The following is a 19294-nucleotide window of genomic DNA, read 5'->3' as shown; positions in this document are numbered from 1 at the left end:
CTGGAAGTCACCCTCCCCCCCCTACTGATTGAGTGGTTTGAGGAAAATTGCTCTCCACCAAAGGATGGAGGACCTCATCTGCGTTTCCCCCATTGGGCCGTCGCCCGTTTTGTGAAGACGTGGAGTCCCATGGGAAACGTTTCACACCTCCAGTGAGTTCCGGGCTGCACACCTGTAACCAGCGCTCGTGTCTGTTCCCCACCCTCTTCCTTCCGCCTTTTTTTTTTTTTTCCTCTTTCCCTTGTGTGTCACCCCTGCTGTCTTCATTGTATGCTCCTTCTCCCAATGCCTTTTCTTTACTGAATATGTTCTTGATACAGGGGCAGACCCCCTGAGGTTCTCTGTTTTTGAAACTGATATTTTCTGTTCTCGACTTCTTGCCACATGCTGTATGTTCAGATACGCTTTATTGATTTTGTCCTATTTACCTAAAAAAATCCATCATCAAAATAAATAAAAAAATATAAAAAAATGTTGTTGATGGATCTTGCAAATAAGGCTATGGGGTTGTACGACCCCCACGCCAAAATGAATTGACTTTGGAAATGGTTGAAAAACAAATAAAAACAAAAGGCACTCACCTCTTGAAGTAAGCTCCGTCTGTCTCAAAGTAAGCCAAGCTAGTATAGAAAAGTGGCTCTCCCTGCACCAGATTTGCCGTCCAGCCTGACCCACTGTGATAAACCTGGTGCAGGTCTAGACAGCCTGTCTGAGTTAGTACTCCAGCAGTACTGCTGTGAAAGGAACAGTGCTAAAGCAGTACTTACCTTTAAAGGGAACATGTCATCACCTTTATGCTGCCCATGCTAACAGCAGTATAAAGTAGAGACAGATGAGTTGATTTCAGCGGTCTGTCATTTATAAGTTACAAGTAAGTGGTTGCCGAGAACCAACATCACAAACATTGCAGACTGAGCCTGGAAAAGAGTCATGGCCACCTGAGAAGAGTCATGGTTATCCATGAATTCCTGCTCTCCTGCCCACCTGCTGATGACTGACAGTCTTCTACCTAGTTTCCCCCCATCTCTCTAGGAGAGAACTGCCAATCATCAGCAGATGGGCAGGAGAGCAGGAAATTATGTATAACCAGGACTCTTCTCAAGTAGATGTGACTCTTCTCAAGGCATCTGCTGCAATGATTATGATGCTGGTTCTCAGCAACCACTTACTTTTAGCTCATGAGTGACACCGCTGAAATCAGCAATTCTGTCACTATTGTATGCTGCCCTCAGTAAGGTCAGCATAGAGTTGATGACAGGTTCCCTTTAAAGTCAAACTATCATGTTTTCATCAAAAAATCAATTTTAGCATATGTTATTCCTGCTGCTGCATCATGCATAAAACAATCTTTAGTTTCTTCACATCACTGTTTTCCTTGAGTTTTTTCCCCTAATTACGGCTGTTTTAAACCCTACATTATGAGGAACTTCTCAAAATGGCTCCTATGACTGTTCTCTGAGGCCAAAACTGCTTTCCCTCACTTCCCATACACACTTGATGTAGCCAGCAGCTTCCTGCAAGCCAATCAGATTGGATTACTGAGAGACACGACTCCTCGCTCGGAAGCCTAATGCAGGCAAGCAGTGTGAAGGATCCCACTGTCATTTGTTTACACTAAAGGGAAGACAGACAAGCCATAGCAACGGTCTTTTAACCACTTAGGGACCCATGACGTATCGGTACGGCATGGTTCCCGAGTCCTTAAGGACCCATGACGTACCGGTACGTCATGTGTTGTTCCGATCACCGCCGCCCGGCGGGCAGTGATCGGAACAAGGTGCCTGCTCAAATCATTGAGCAGGCACCTCTTCTGTATGGATTGCATTGGCTGTATGAGTAATTCTGTGTGTATTACTCATACAGCTTCCGGCCTGTGAGATCCAGGGGGCTGGATCTCACAGTCTCGTCACCGGCCATCGGGTCACCCCCACAGCCCCATGAGGACCCGATGGCACCACCGCCGCCGCACCAGGTAAAAGCCGCAAACCGCGGGTCTGAATTGACCTGCGGTTTGCGGCTTTTACCTGGTGCGGCGGCGGTGGTGCCATCGGGTCCTCATGGGGCTGTGGGGGTGACCCGATGGCCGGTGACGAGACTGTGAGATCCAGCCCCCTGGATCTCACAGGCCGTAAGCTGTATGAGCAATACACACAGAATTACTCATACAGCCAATGCAATCCAATACAGAAGAATTGGAATGCATTGTAAAGGATTAGACCCCAAAAGTTAAAGTCCCAAAGTGGGACAAAAAATAAAGTGAAAAAATAAAGTGAAAAAATAAAGTTTTCCCCCCAAAAAATTAAAGGTTTCAAGTAAAAATAAACAAAAACGTCATTTTCCCCAAATAAAGTTAAAAGAAATTGGTAAAAAATAGGGGGGGGGGGGGGGGGGGGGGGGAGTATACATATTAGGTATCGCCGCGTCCGTATCGACCAGCTCTATAAACATATCACATGACCTAACCCCTCAGATGAACACTGTAAAAAATAAAAACTGTGCTAAATAAAAAAAAATTTGGCACCTTACATCACAAAAAGTACAACAGCAAGCGATCAAAAAGGCGTTGGCCCACCAAAATAGTACCAATCTAACCGTCACCTCATCCCGCAAAAAATGAGCCCCTACCTGAGGCAATCGCCCAAAAAATTTAAAAAAACTAGAAGAATATGGAGACACTAAAACATCATTTTTTTTGTTTTAAAAAAGCTGTTATTGTGTAAAACTTACATAAATAAAAAAAAAAAAGTATACATATTTGGTATCGCCGCGTTCGTATCGACCGGCTCTTTAAAAATATCACATGACCTAACCCCTCAGATGAACACCGTAAAAAATAAAAACTGTGCTAAATAAACCATTTTTTGTCACCTTACATCACAAAAAGTGTAATAGCAAGCGATCAAAAAGTCACACGCACCCCCAAAATAGTGCCAATAAAACTGTCATCTCATCCCGCAAAAATCATACCCTACCCAAGGTAATCGCCCAAAAACTGAAAAAATTATGGCTCTCAGACTATGGAAACACTAAAACATGATTTTTTTTGCTTCAGAAATGAAATCATTGTGTAAAAACTTACATAAATAAAAAAAAATGTATACATATTAGGTATCGCCGCATCCGTGAAAACCTGGTCTATAAAAATATCACATGATCTAACCTGTCAGATAAATGTTGGAAATAACAAAAAATAAAAACGGTGCCAAAACAGCTAGGTATTTCTTGTTATCTTGCCTCACAAAAAGTGTAATATAGAGCAACCAAAAATCATATGTACCCTAAACTAGTACCAACAATACTGCCACCCTATCCCGTAGTTTCTAAAATGGGGCCACTTTTTTGGAGTTTCTACTCTAGGGGTGCATCAGGGGGGCTTCAAATGGGACATGGTGTCAAAAAAACGAGTCCAGCAAAATCTGCCTCCCAAAAACCGTATGGCATTCCTTTCCTTCTGCGCCCTGCCGTGTGCCCGTACAGCAGTTTACGACCACATATGGGGTGTTTCTGTAAACTACAGAATCAGGGCCATAAATATTGAGTTTGGTTTGGCTGTTAACCCTTGCTTTGTAACTGGAAAAAAAATATTAAAATGGAAAATCTGCCAAAAAAGGGAAATTTTGAAATTGTATCTCTATTTTCCATTAATTCTTGTGGAACACCTAAAGGGTTAACGACGTTTGTAAAATCAGTTTTTAATACCTTGAGGGGTGTAGTTTCTAGAATGGGGTCATTTTTGGATGGTTTCTATTATGTAAGCCTCACAAAGTGACTTCAGACCTGAACTGGTCCTTAAAAAGTAGGTTTTTGAAAATTTCTAAGAAATTTCAAGATTTACTTCTAAGCCTTGTAACGTCCCCCAAAAATAAAATGTAATTCCCAAAAGGATCCTAACATGAAGTAGACATATGGGGAATGTAAAGTAATAACTATTTTTGGGAGCTATTACTATGTATTATAGAAGTAGAAAAAATTGAAACTTGGAAATTTGCAATTGTTTTACAAATTTTTGGTAAATTTGGTATTTTTTTTATAAATAATTTATTTATTTTTTACTTCATTTTACCAGTGTCATGAAGTACAATATGTGACGAAAAAACAATCTCAGAATGGCCTGGATAAGTCAAAGCGTTTAAAAGTTATCAGCACTTAAAGTGACACTGGTCAGATTTGCAAAAAATGGCCAAATCCAGAAGGTGAAATAGGGCCGAGTCCTTAAAGGGTTTCTGTCACCAAGTTTTAGGTTATAGAGCTGCGGACATGCACGGCTAGATCGCCGCTAGCATGCCCGCAATATACCTGTCCTATAGGGCTGTGTGCTTTTATTTTCTTTAAAAAAGGATTTTAGAGATATGTAAATTAGTCTTGTGTGTGTCCAAGGGGCTGTACGAACCTTCCTGGAGCCCAGCCACGCCCGCCTGTGAAGGAGCCCAGCACCGCCTATGTCCTCCGAATCTCCTCCTTTCATCAACGATAGATTGGCGTAATCTCGCTATGCGCGAGCTCGCGCATGCGCAGTGCCGGTATAGTGTTCCTTCCCTGTGCTGGCATCAGCCTCAGGGAAAGAACTGCGCATGCGCGAGCTCGCGCATCGCGAGATTACGCCAATCTATCGTTGATGAAAGGAGGAGATTCGGAGGACATAGGTGGTGCTGGGTTTGCGGCGATCGCCGACATGGGGGGGTCATGGGACCCCCCCTGCGCATTTAGCCGAGGTGCCTGCTCAATGATTTGAGCAGGCACCGGCTTCCAATCACCGCCCACCGCGCGGCAGTGATCGGAAATACACAGGGCGTGCAGGTACGCCCTGTGTCCTTAAGTACCAGAACATAAGGGCGTACCTGTACACCCTGTGTCCTGAAGAGGTTAAAAGGCATTCAGTTTTGCTTTCCGTCTTAATAGAAGTCTATGGGGAAGCATAAACGGATCCTTCTGGTTTCCGTTATGCAGAACGGAGAAAAAAGGTCCTGTCGACAGGACTTTGTTTTCCGTCTTGCATAACGGGGACCCAGACGGATCCGTTATGATTCCCCATAGACTTCTATAAAGAAGGATCCAAACAGAATGCCTCTAAAGGCTTCCGTTTTGACTTCCCATCTTATGGATTCCGTTATAACCATTTTATAACGGAAAGCCTTAACGGAATCTAGAACGCAGATGTGAACCCATCCTTAGACTACTTTCACACTAGTGTTTTGGCTTTCCGTTTGCGAGATCCGTCCCCCATTTACTTTCAATAGAGTTCATGACGGATCCGTCTTGGCTATGTTACAGATAATACAACCAGATTAGTACGTAAAGCATTTTTTGCTGAGCCCTCCTGAAGCCAGCAAAAACTCTAGTGTGAACGTAGCTAAGTTCACACACGCAACAGCCGAGATGTGTCTGCAATGCAGCCAAAGACCACAGCTACTTGTGGCTTTATCACAGATCAGAGAGCGGTTTCGTACGAGGGCTGCGGTCTCAAACAGCAGATTGATATAGTTTTGAGGGAAAAGATTCAGTATAATCTATTTACTTGTACTTTCTAGGCTCAGCAGCCATTTGGGCAGTTTAGATATAGCCGTCAGTCACTAAAAGATCATCCACTGGACTGCTAAACTAGAATGAGCAGAAATGTTAATCAAGATACACTGAAAATTTCCTATAAAGCTATATATCAATCTGCTCTACAGCATTTTGCCATCAGGGTGCACTGCATTTTCAATATGACAGGTTCACTCTAAAACAAACACACAAAAAAAAATCCAAGAAGAACAAAAATAACAAATGCCCTTTAAATATGTTCATGTATAAATACTGCACTATTCATATAAAACATTGCTTTTACCACTCATGTGGTAAACCAGTCATGTCAATATTCAAAGACGTCAGAGAGCAAATGTCACAACCACTGCCACGTGTCATTTCCCACTTTACACTTCTTTTTTTCACTTCATTCATCGTTGCATCCAAGAGCTTGTTTTTTGTGAGACAAGTTGAAGTTTTTAAATGGCACAATTCTGGAGTACATATACGGTAACTCACTAAACTTTTATTCACTCTTTCTGGGGGAATGTATAAAAAAAAACAGCACTTCCGCCCCTGGCTTTTTACATTTTAAATTTTGGGTCTTTCACTTGCTGTATAAATATCATGATAACATTTTGCTCTCTGGGTCAGGTCAAAGTGCAGCACAGGACCAGCAGATGGTCAGGGACTGGTGAGCGCAGGAAGAGCGCGCCATCCAGAGCAGAGCAGGTACATTCATTTACACATTTTATGTCTGATCTGAGGTTTGGTTAGGATTGGGGAGGGTCTGATCTAGGGTCCTGACAGATTGGGAGTCTGAGATCTAACAAATATTGGGGGGGTCTGATAATGATTGGGGGGTTTAAACTGAGGTCTGATGAAGATTGGGGGAGTCCGATCTGAGGTCTGATCAAGATTGGTGGTCTGATTTGAGGGTCTGAACGGAGGTCTGATGAAAAAAAAATGTTCCAATTTTCCTCCTGTATAACCTAGGTGTGTCTTATAAATCAGGTAAACGCAAAAAATACAGTAACACATACAAGTAATAACAGTTAATTTTGTATCATATATGTTAATATAGGTTTGTGTATACATCCCTGGACTTGGATATACAGTGGATATAAAAAGTCTACACACCCCTGTTAAAATGTCAGGTTTCTGTGCTGTAAAAAAATGAGACAAAGATAAATCATTTCAGAACTTTTTCCACCTTTAATGTGACCTATAAACTGTACCAGTCAATTGAAAAACAAACTGAAATCTTTTAGGTGGAGGGAAGAAAACAAAAAACAAAAAAAAACTAAAATAATGTGGATGCATAAGTGTGCACACCCTCTTATAATTGGGGATGTAGCTGTGATCAGAATTAAGCAATCACATTCTAAATCATGTAGAATAGGAGTCAGCATACACCTGCCATCATTTAGTGCCTCTGATTAAACCCAAATAAAGTTCAGCTGCTCTAGTTGGTCTTTCCTGAAATTTTCTTAGTCGCATCTCACAGCAAAAGCCATGGTCCACAGAGAGCTTCCAAAGCATCAGAGGGATCTCATTGTTAAAAGGTATCAGTCAGGAGAAGGGTACAAAAGAATTTCCAAGGCATTAGATATACCATGGAACACAGTGAAGACAGTCATCATCAAGTGGAGAAAATATGGCACAACAGTGACATTACCAAGAACTGGACGTCCCTCCAAAATTGATGAAAAGACGAGAAGAAAACTGGTCTGGGAGGCTACCAAGAGGCCTACAGCAACATTAAAGGAGCTGCAGGAATATCTGGCAAGTACTGGCTGTGTGGTACATGTGACAACAATCTCCCGTATCTTCATATGTCTGGGCTCATGGGAAGAGTGGCAAGACGAAAGCCTTTTCTCACAAAGAAAACAACCAAGCCAGGCTACATTTTACAAAAACACATCTGAAGTCTCCAAAAAGCATACGGGAAAGGTGTTATGGTCTGAAGAAACCAAGGTTGAACTTTTTGGCCATAATTTCAAAAGATATACTGTATATTCCTGCGTATAAGACTACTTTTTAACACATGAAAATCTCTTTAAAAGTCGGGGGTCGTCTTATACGCCGGGTGTTGTCTTATATGTCGGTATACGGCATGCTGAACTTACTTCCCAGCCGGACTGGAGAAGCTGTCCTTCTCCAGCTTCAGGGACAGGCACCCCTCTAGCTGAGCCACCGTGCACTGCATCCCGGCCAGCCGCTCCTGAAGCAGCTGTGCAGTGTGCACAGAAAATACCGGTACAATCGCTTGCCGTGATTGGCTGGTTGTTGTATACTGGTTTGGATTGGCGATTCTGAGGGAAGGCAGGGGGAAGCAGGAGCATCTGCACTTCAGCCAATTCTAATGTTGGAACGGCGGATCTCTAATGAAGTTTGGTTTGCATCTTATCTGTGGTGAAAAAACAGAGTCTATCTGGGGAGCAGATACATGTGGTGGTAAATACAGTAGAGCACCAGTATCTGTGCATACAGTACAGCACCAGTATCTGTACATACAGTACAGCACCAGTATCTCTACTGGTTCATACAGTACAGCACCAGTATACACAGTACAGTATACAAATGGCTAACAGTCAAGACCCCATCATGGTTCTACCAGCAAGAAGAAAGAAATATGAAGCCAGTTTCAAACTTAAAGTTGTAAACTTTGCCATGGAACATAATAACTGCGCTGCTGCAAGACAATATGGAGTAACAGAAAAGATGGTTCGGGACTGGAAAGCAAATGAAAAAGCATTAAAGAGTATGCCAAGGGGTAAGTGTGCATTAAGAAGAGGCACCCCACATTGGCCAGAACTCGAAAAACATGTAGCAGACATGTTGAATGAGCATCGCCAAAACGGTTATGTAGTGACACGAAAATACGCTTGTTTGCACTTCAGTGGGCCAAAAAATAACCCAGATTACAGCAACAGATTTAAGGCCACTGTATCCTGGGGTACTAGATTCTTGGAAAGGCATTATATCGTACTGAGGCAAAAGACGAAAATTGAACAACAATTACCTGCAGATCTTAATGCCAAAGTAAATAGCGTTGGAGGGGTAGTCTTATACTGCGAGTATACCCCAAACCCTGTATTTTAACTGGAAAAGTTGGGGGTCATCTTATATGCCCAGTCGTCTTATACGCCGGCATATACGGTATGTTTGGCGCAAAAACAACACTGCACATCACCAAAAAGAACACCATGCCCACAATGAAGCATGTTGGTGGCAGCATCATGCCAAGGGGCTGTTTTTCTTCAGCTGGAACTGGGGCCTTAGTTAAGCTAGGGGGAATTATGAACAGTTACAAATACCGGTCAATATTGGCACCAAGCCTTCAGGCTTCTGCTAGAAAGCTGAACATGAAGAGGAACGTCATCTTTCAGCATGGCAGCGACCCAAAGCATACATCCAAATCAAAGGAATGGCTTCACCAGAAGAAGATTAAAGTTTTGGAATGGCCCAGCCAGAGCCCAGACCTGAATCCGATTAAAAATCTGTGGGGTGATCTAAAGAGGGCTGTGCACAGGAGATGCACTCGCAATCTGACAGATTTGGAGAGTTTTTGCAAAGAAGAGTGGGCAAATCTTGCCAAGTCAAAATGTGCCATGCTGATAGACTCATACCCAAAAAGACTGAGTGCTGTAATATAATCAAAAGGTGCTTCAACAAAGTATTAGTTTTAAGGGTGTACACACATATGCAACCATATTATTTTATTTTTATATTCAGTTTGTTTTTCAATTGAGTTGTACAGGTATATAGATCACATTAAATGTGAAAAAGTGCTGAAATGATTTATCTTTGTCTCATTTTTTTACATCACAGAAACCTGACATTTTAACAGGGTGCGTAGACTTTTTATATCCACTGTATGTACTGTTTTTTTACTTCATGCACATGGCTGTGTCCACATTTCAGTCCATAAACTACTTATACCTTCCATGTGCATTCCATATTTTCTCACTCCTACCAACAGAAATGACAATTCTCATCTGCAGTATGGACAGGAAGAGAACCTACTCTAGTCTGAGTAATGGTCACAGGGATGGGCAAAAAAACGCATGTGTGCATGGCCCCTTAGAAATGAATGGATCAGTGTAGTATCTACAAAAAATGCAGATAGCAGATGGAAGAAAAATATGGTTGTGTGTGCGAGTCCTTATTTTTATGATTGTAGTTTTAAATAATCTTTTACATCTCAGTACTCTTATATATAAATATAATGTCCTCATATTGTGCAGTTTTGACAATAGGACAATAGCCAATTTAGTATTTTATTATTTTCTAATTTATTTCTAATATATTGTAGATTATTAGAATAAGGCTTTGCTCACGTCCATGTCGAAGGCTCTATTAGGCCTCTTTCACACAGGCGTCATGTTTTAGGGCTGGATAAGATGCAGGTGCGTTGCGGGAAAACGCGTGATTTTTCCGCGCGAGTGCAAAACATTGTAATGCGTTTTGCACACGCGTGAGAAAAATCGGCATGTTTTGTACCCAAACCCGAACCCAGACTTCTTCACAGACGTTCGGGTTTGGGTTAGGTGTTGTGTAGATTGTATTATTTTCCCTTATAACAGCTGAGGGCTGCTTTTACAACCACAATTGGGACACTGTATAAAATGTAAATAAAGCAAAATGCATTGGTTTGCAATCTCATAGACGCAGATCTTATCACCACTTGATCATAGAACATATATCTGATGTTCAAAGAGACATTTTACCATTTAGAACTTGATGACAGCAATGCATGTCAAAATAGTGGTACAGGACCATGTCTACCATTGTGTTACAGCCTGTAAATGTCTGGGAAGTGAGGAGAGTATTGGGAGAAGAATGTCATCTCATTTTCGTCTGATGTAGGATTCTACCTGCTCAACAGACCTGGGTCTTCTTTGCCGGATGATTTCTACTGGTGAAAGGTCTGGACTGCAGAAGGACCAGTTTGAGCACCCAGACTCTTCTTCTGTAAGCATGGCTGTTGTGATGGATGCAGTATGCGGTTTACATTGTCTGGCTGAAATATGCAAGGCCTTCCCTGAAAGACCTATCTGGAAGGGAGCCTATGTTGTTCTAAGACCTCTGTCTACTGTTCAGCACTGATAGTGCCTCTCCTCATGTGTAAGCTGCCCACACCATAGACAATAATACACTGTTCAAAAAAATAAAGGGAACACAAAAATAACACATCCTAGATCTGAGTTAATTAAATATTCTTCTGAAATACTTTGTTCTTTACATAGTTGAATGTGCTGACAACAAAATCACACAAAAATTAAAAATGGAATCAAATTTTTGAACCCATGGAGGTCTGGATTTGGAGTCACACTCAAAATTAAAGTGGAAAAACACACTACAGGCTGATCCAACTTTGATGTAATGTCCTTAAAACAAGTCAAAATCAGGCTCAGTAGTGTGTGTGGCCTCCACGTGCCTGTATGACCTCCCTACAACGCCTGTGCATGCTCCTGTTGAGGTGGCGGACGGTCTCCTGAGGGATCTCCTCCCAGACCTGGACTAAAGCATCTGCCAACTCCTGGACAGTCTGTGGTGCAACGTGACGTTGGTGGATAGAGCGAGACATGATGTCCCAGATGTGCTCAATTGGATTCAGGTCTGGGGAACAGGCGGGCCAGTCCATAGCATCAATGCCTTCGTCTTGCAGGAACTGCTGACACACTCCAGCCACATGAGGTCTAGCATTGTCTTGCATTAGGAGGAACCCAGGGCCAACCGCACCAGCATATGGTCTCACAAGGGGTCTGAGGATCTCATCTCGGTACCTAATGGCAGTCAGGCTACCTCTGGCAAGCACATGGAGGGCTGTGCGGCCCTCCAAAGAAATGCCACCCCACACCATTACTGACCCAATGCCAAACCGGTCATGCTGGAGGATGTTGCAGGCAGCAGAACGCTCTCCACGGCGTCTCCAGGACTCTGTCACGTCTGTCACATGTGCTCAGTGTGAACCTGCTTTCATCTGTGAAGAGCACAGGGCGCCAGTGGCGAATTTGCCAATCTTGGTGTTCTCTGGCAAATGCCAAACGTCCTGCACGGTGTTGGACTGTAAGCACAACCCCCACCTGTGGACGTCGGGCCCTCATATCACCCTCATGGAGTCTGTTTCTGACCGTTTGAGCAGACACATGCACATTTGCGGCCTGCTGGAGGTCATTTTGCAGGGCTCTGGCAGTGCTCCTCCTGTTCCTCCTTGCAGAAAGGCGGAGGTAGCGGTCCTGCTGCTGGGTTGTTGCCCTCCTACGGCCTCCTCCACGTCTCCTGATGTACTGGCCTGTCTCCTGGTAGCACCTCCATGCTCTGGACATTACGCTGACAGACACAGCAAACCTTCTTGCCACAGCTCGCATTGATGTGCCATCCTGGATAAGCTGCACTACCTGAGCCACTTGTGTGGGTTGTAGACTCCGTCTCATGCTACCACTAGAGTGAAAGCACCACCAGCATTCAAAAGTGACCAAAACATCAGCCAGGAAGCATAGGAACTGAGAAGTGGTCTGGGGTCACCACCTGCAGAACCACTCCTTTATTGGGGGTGTCTTGCTAATTGCCTATAATTTTAACCTGTTGTCTATCCCATTTGCACAACAGCATGTGAAATTGATTGTCACTCAGTGTTGCTTCCTAAGTGGACAGTTTGATTTCACAGAAGTGTGATTGACTTGGAGTTACATTGTGATGTTTAAGTGTTCCCTTTATTTTTTTGAGCAGTGTACAATCTCATACCATCAGAGATGCAGGTTTAACTGTGTGCTGATAACAAGCTGGATGGTCCCTCTCCTCTTGAGTCCACAGTTTCCAAAAAGATCAAATGTTGATTCATCTGACCACAGAACAGTCTTCTATTTTGCCTCAGTCCGTTTTAAATGAGGTTTGGCCCACAGAAGATGGGGACATTTCTGGATTGTGCTGACATACGATATGGCTTCTGTTTTGCAGGATACAGCTTTAATTTGTATTTTTGCATTGTACAGTGAACTGTGCTCACAGACAATGATTTCTGGAGGTCATCCTCAGCACACAATCATGCATGGTTTTAATACAGTGTCCCCTGAGGGCCCGTAGATCACGAGCATCCAATATTGATCGTCGGTCTTCTTCCTTGCGCACATTACTCCAGATTCTCGGAATCTTTTTGCTATTACGTACTATAGACGGTGGGATATTCAAAGTCTTCACAATTTTACGTTGAGGAATATTTTTCTGAAATTGTTCCACAATTTGTAGACGCAGTTTTTCACAGATTGGCGAACCTCTGCCCAACTTTGCTTCTAAGAGACTCTGCCTCTCTAATGGTCCATTCACACGTCCGTAATTTGGGTCCGCATTCGTTCCACAATTTGCGGACCCATTCACTTTCAATGGGGCTGGAACAGATGCAAATCCACATTTCCTGGATCCGCATCCGTTTTTTCGGGATCCGCATCCGTTTTTTCGGGATCTGTTTTTTCAGGATCCGCAATTTCGTTCCTGGAAAAAATAGAACATGTCCTATTCTTGTCCGCAATTGTGGACCAGAAAAGGCATTTTCTATTATAGTGTCTGTGATGTGCGGATCGCACATTGCAGGTGTTGCGGATCCGCAAAACACTTACGGACGTGTGAATGGACCCTAACACGCTCTTTTTATACCTAGTCATGGGACTTAGCAGCAAATTGCTCCACCATCTGTTTTTTATTAGTACCATTTACTTTTCAAGCCTTTTGTTGCCGTCGAGTTCTAAATGAGTAATTTTTTTTAATGAAATGGTAAAATGTCTCACTTTCAACACCTGATATGTGTCCTTTGATCTATTATAAATAAAATATGGGTCTATGAGATTTTCAAATCATTGCATTCTGCTTTATTTCCATTTTGTCCAAACTTTTTGGGAATTAAGGTTGTACTATTCTACTCTTTGTAAATGGAAACAGTCAGCAAGCAATTGTCAGATACATCCCTAGGGTGCAGTCATACGACCGTAAGTGTTTTGCAGACCTCACAAGGCCGGCCCTATGATAGAAATGCCTAATCTTATCCGTGATTGAATGCTCTATCTTTTTGCGGGGCCGCGGAACGGAACTATCGATGCAAACAGCACACGGTGTGCTGTCCACATCTTTTGAGGCCCCATTGAAATGAATGACAGCAAATACGCATATGTGAAAGTATCCAAAGACATATAGCCAGCAAGGAATGCAATTTGCGGTCCCCAGTGAACAGAACAAGCGGCATGTGTTCGTGTGCATGAGCCCTAAGGCTGAGTTCACACTTCAGTTATTTGGTCAGTTATTTCCATCAGTTATTGTGAGCCAAGACTCGTAGTGAAGCCTACACAGAGATAAGGTATAATGGAAAGATTTCCTCCTGTTCTGACTCACCAGAACCAGTGGAACTGAAGTGTGAACTTACTTGAATGGGACTGCAATGCGCCTAGGCTATGTGACCGATGAATGTGACGTCACATGGCCTAGGAAGAGGCCTAAGTGCTCATGGAGCAGCACGGCCTCTGCACACAGCTGATTGGCGGGGGTGTCAGGAGTTAGACCCCCACCGATCTGATATTGATGACCTATCCAGACGACAACAGGCCATCAATATCAAAATCCCACGTATCCTCTTTAATACAAGATGTTTAATGTACAGTTTTTACTAAGTTAGTTTTGCAAATAAATTCTATCTGTAAATTCTGGTTAGGGTATGTGTGTGTTACTCGCTGTAGTCCCGCACTAATCAGCAGAACAAAGGCTGGAGCCCTGCAAATGCTGTACTGCAGCGACGCCTCATGCACCCGACATATGGTGCTCCATACCACACCATGCTGTAGAGACGCGTCAACCTCTGATGGGGTCATACAGGGTCCGACAGGAAAACCTCAGAAAGAAACTGGGGGCCTATGGAGGTACGATTTCCATGGAGGTGCTACACTGCTTTCCAGTCAGAATAATACAGTACTGGCTAGAAAACAGTAAGGCCCTATGGTGCTGTATTAAAAGGGTTTTCCAGGAATTAAACCATACCTCTCAACCGTCCTGGATCCGATGGGACAGTCCCGGGACGGTGGAGGTATTTCCTGCTCTCTGGCAGCTGACTCTGTGTCCATCGGCTCCCTGCTCCATCGTTCCTCCACACTGCAGGTCTAGGCAGGGGGCAGGGCCAGCAGGGAGCTCCATGTATCATCCTGCTGCTGCTGGGGAACGAGGAGAGTATGGGGAGTTTATTTTTTACTTTTTTTACTGCCTGTGAAGGGGGCACTTTACTGGGTATATTACTGTCAGAAGGCACAGCTGAGCATATTACAGTGAGGGGGCACAGCTGGGCATAATACTGTGAGGGGGCACAGCTGGGCATAATACTGTGAGGGGGCACAGCTGGGCATAATACTGTGAGGGGGCACAGCTGGGCATAATCCTGTGAATGGAGCACAATTCTGGGCATAATCCTGCGAAGGGGCACAAGCTGGGCATAATTCTGTGAAGGGCACAGTTGGGCATAACTATTTTGAAGGGGCACATATCTGTCATAACTACTGTGAGGGGGCACATATATGTACATAACCTGTGAAGGTGCACAATGTGGGTATAAATACTGTGCAGTGGCATAAGAGGGAATAATTACTATGTGGGGGCATTTAGAGGACTGGGTGGGATTAGGTGTTTAGTTATGTTTTGGGCGGAGTTAGAGGAGTGGCCTAGTGTGGGAAAAATGTGCTACCCATGATGTCCCTCTTCCTGCTTTTCAAAAGTTGGGAGGTATGGTTAAACATGGATGGCCTATCCTCAGGATAGCTGATCAGTGGGGTCCAACTCTCAGCACCCGTGCTGATCAGCTGTTGGGAGCAACAGGAAAATTCACGTGCAAATTTTTATTTTTATTAACCCCTTAGTGACCACGATATGTGCTTTTACGGCGGTCACTAAGGGGCCTTAGGCTGGGCCGCCGCTTTTTTTTACAGCGGTCCAGTCTCCCGTGCAGCGGGGGCCTGGCTCTAACAGCCCGGACCAGCAGGAGTCCTGTCCTGGCTGTAGTAATTTCCAGCAGGCTGAGCCTCTGCTGGTCAATGTTAGGCCTCTTGCACACGAACGTATATGGACTGTATACGAAACCATTCATTTCAATGGATCCGCAAAAAAAAACAGAGGGTACTCTGTATGACTTCCGTTTTTGTATTTCCGTTCAAAGATAGAACATGTCCTATTATTGTCCGCATAACGGACAAGTATAGTACTGTTCTATCAGGAGCCAGCTGTTCCGTTCCGCCAAAAGCGGAATGCACACGGACGTCATCTGTATTTTTTGCAAATCGCAAAAAATACTGAAAAAGCCATACGGTCGTGAGCAAGAGGCCTTAAAATAGCATTGCTATTAAAACACAATGCATTATAGGGATAATGCATTGCATTTTAAAAGCAATCAAAATACTGTCTGTTATAGTCCCCTTGTGGGACTATTAAGTGGTAAAAAAAAGAAAGAAAAAGAAAACACATTAAATTAATACGCTTTTCAATTAAAGAAATTGCAAAAAAATATATATATCCCCCATATATTTGGGATTGCCGCATCCGTAATGACCCGGACTACATAAATAATCCCCTACGGTGAACGCTGTAAAAAAAAACATTTTTTTTAAAAGACAGAATCGCTAATTTATTCTTAGTTGCTACCGAAAAAATGTAATAACAAGTGATCAAAAAGCACCATTTACTCCAAAATGATACCAATGAAAAATACAAGTCATCCCGCAAAAATAAAGCCCTCACGCAACTCCATAGAAATAAAAATAAAAAGCGGCAATGTAAAAACATTTTTATTCTAAAAAAAAACAACAAAAAAAAGGGGGGGGTTTATTGCAAAAAAGTTGTAAAACCTAAAAAAAACTATATGTATTTGGTATCACTAATCGTACTGACCCAAAGAATAAAGATATTATGTTATTTATACCGAAAAATGAAGGCCGTAAAAGTTATAATGCAAAAACGCAGTGGCAGAATTGCGGTTTTTCCCATCTCCCTCCCAGAAAGAGTTAATAAAAGTTAATCAGAAAGTTATGTGTACCCTAAAATGGCGCCATTAAAAACGACTACTTGTCCCGCAAAAAACAAGCCCCCATAAAGCTATATAGACGGAAAAATGAAAAAGTTATAGCTCTTGGAACGCGACGCTGAAAAAAGGAAGAAAAACGCTTGGTCAGTAAGGCCCAAATCAGGCTGGTCACTAAGGGGTTAATAACATTTTGGCCAGTGGCAACCCCACGTGTGTCAGGCACTGTCACCACTGACTAGACAGCATCAGCGTGTATAGTGACCTCAACTGACAGTACGCTGCTGTTTCCAGGAGGAATAATGGAGGAACTGCACAAGAACACTATCAGGGAAGATGACGGGACCTCTGAATGGGCTGACAGGTGCACTATCATTGTGAGGCAGTCCTGGCCCAATTCTACCAAATAATGCAGAAGCCACATCCTGCCATACTGCAGTATAACCGCATCAGTGTGGCCATGGAAACATGAACTCGTTATTTATCCTGCGGCCCCCACACATGAGAACTATTAGCCCCCCCATAAACTCCAGCCTGCAGCTAGTCATGGTGACTACTCCTCATTTCCCTCACGTAATACAGCAGGTGAGCAGTGACGCAGGCTGTGACGTCATGCCGTTACCTTGCTCCTCTCCTTCCAGGTACCTGACCCTCAGTTCGTCCTCGCTTTTCACCTCTGAGCTGAACTGGCGCCCCCCAGCGGCGCAGGTCACGCGCATCAGCAGCTGCCCCTTTCCCCTGCGATCCAGAGAGTGGGGGAGCTGCCGCCAGGCGGCGTGTGCAGCTAGTGTCACCCCACCGCCGCCAGCTAGGACCCTCAAGCCAGCCAGAGCCGCCATGCTGAGTGACGTCACGGGAACGCCGCCACGGCTTGTCCGCAGTCTCCACAGACACTGCCGCTGTCGGTGTGTTCCCAGAGACTTGTTCATAAAGTTGATTTAAAAAAAAAAAGCTGAAGCTGAAGCAGCCAGGTTTGAAGATGTTGAAGGACAGGTGCGAGAGTTTCTGTGGAGGGAGACGTGTGTAGTGTGTGGAGCATGTTCATTCCTAGACCTGCAGCTCCAGAGAACAGCATGGGAAGAGCGGCTAATAGGGCCGGGAGTTGTACAAAGCTGCACTATGGAGTCCTACCTCCACCTGCCTCCTTTGGGTTCAGAGGTTTTACAAAGCTCTGCCATGTGGTGATGGAGAGGAGCCCAAAGCCCCTTCATTTTGAGTCTCTCCCCCCCCTGTTTTTATGTAGTGCAGGATGTTACCTGTAAGGCGCTGTTCACTTCTGGTTTCAGTCACAGTACCCGAATAATAGCTCTGCATTCTGTCAAAAGCTACGTAATCCGTAAATGAGGGTCCTGCTGGCAGGTTTGAGCAGTGCCCAAGTAAAGGATGCTTTTACATCTTGTATTTGAAAATTACCTTTTCCAGTACATACACAAAATATAATTGGTTCCACTTGTGCTATCACTGTACCAGAACTTACCCTCTTATGATAAAATATAACTTTTAAGGACATAAAAAAAAACAATAAATGATAAAGTAAAGGCGGGTTTACACTGCACGATGTTACAGCCGGCTGCTCGTTCAGTGAAGTAGACGGTATTTACACTGACGAAAAATATAAACGCAACACTTCCGGTTTTGCTCCCATTTTGCATGAGCTGAACTCAAAGATCTGAAACTTTTTCTACATACACAAAGGACCCATTACTCTCAAATATTGTTCACAAATCTGTCTATATCTGTGTTAGTGAGCACTTCTCCTTTGCCGAGATAATCCATCCCACCTCACAGGTGTGGTAAATCAAGGTCTGGTGAGTTATAAGATTAGGTGCACTACAGTGAACGTATGGGTAGTACCAGGAGCCAGTGGGCAAATTACATCAGTGTGACTAACCACACATTCAATGGGAGGGGGCTTAGAGTCCCACCCATGGGCATTTGGTGCACCTGTGAGGCCTGCAAAATATCAGTCAGCCATGGGTGGGACTCTAAGCCCCCTCCCATTGAATGTGTGGTTAGTCACACTGGCGGGAGCTGGGCTGTGAGTTGGACCTTACGCTGCTGTAATTTGCCCACTGGCTCCTGGTACTACCCATACGGTACAGGTAGGTTTAGCGTCAGGTCCTGTGCCACTTGATATAAGGATATACTGGCTAATGTTTCATTTTTAACATCAGTGTGCGGGATTGGCCTCATGCCCACGACTCTTGTGTGTTTTGCGGTCCGCAAATTGCGGATCCACAAAACACTGACAGCCATTAATATAACTGCCGAAATGTGGACAAGAATAGGACCGATTATATTTTTTTGTGGACCACGGAACGGAGCAACGGATGCGGACAGCACACAGAGTTCTGTCCGCATCTTTTGCAGCCCCATTGAAGTGAATGGGTCCGCATCCGAGCCGCCAAAACTGCAGCTTGGATGCGGACCAAAACAACGGCCGTGTGCATGAGGCCTTAGTCAGATGTTACTGTTTGCATCCACCACAGTAGTGCACCTAATCTTATAACTATTCTATATATTATTCTACGTCCACATGTTTTACCATCTGGTGTAGGATGTCTCTGTGCCACTTGTGGTCTGCTGCGGGCATCCTCCATTGTATGCATTTTTTGCTGGGGATCGCCCTTAGCAACAGACCACAAGCGCAGTTTCTGCTCCCCCGAGTATAAATGCAGAACTGCATTTGGGGTTGAGCATTTCCTGCCTTTTGAGACCACGTAATTTTGTCATTTCAATTAT

At 43.9% G+C, this 19294-nt stretch overlaps 1 protein-coding gene across 1 annotated transcript in view; it reads right to left on the bottom strand.

The window, feature by feature from the left end:
- AUH (AU RNA binding methylglutaconyl-CoA hydratase) overlaps positions 1-17447 on the bottom strand; it is a 295545-nt gene extending 278098 nt beyond the window's left edge. Inside the window, exon 1 of the mRNA XM_040416942.1 lies at positions 17175-17447. Within this exon, the coding sequence (XP_040272876.1) occupies positions 17175-17391 (217 nt within the window). The 5' untranslated portion in view covers positions 17392-17447. The remainder of the gene's footprint in view (positions 1-17174) is intronic.
- Positions 17448-19294: the final 1847 nt, after the last annotated feature.

The sequence above is a fragment of the Bufo bufo genome, chromosome 2 (genome assembly GCF_905171765.1).
Source record: "Bufo bufo chromosome 2, aBufBuf1.1, whole genome shotgun sequence".
In the NCBI taxonomy this organism is placed as follows: Eukaryota; Metazoa; Chordata; class Amphibia; order Anura; family Bufonidae; genus Bufo; species Bufo bufo.
Note: the sequence above shows the minus strand (reverse complement) of the source record. Positions and strands in the feature narration are given on the sequence as shown.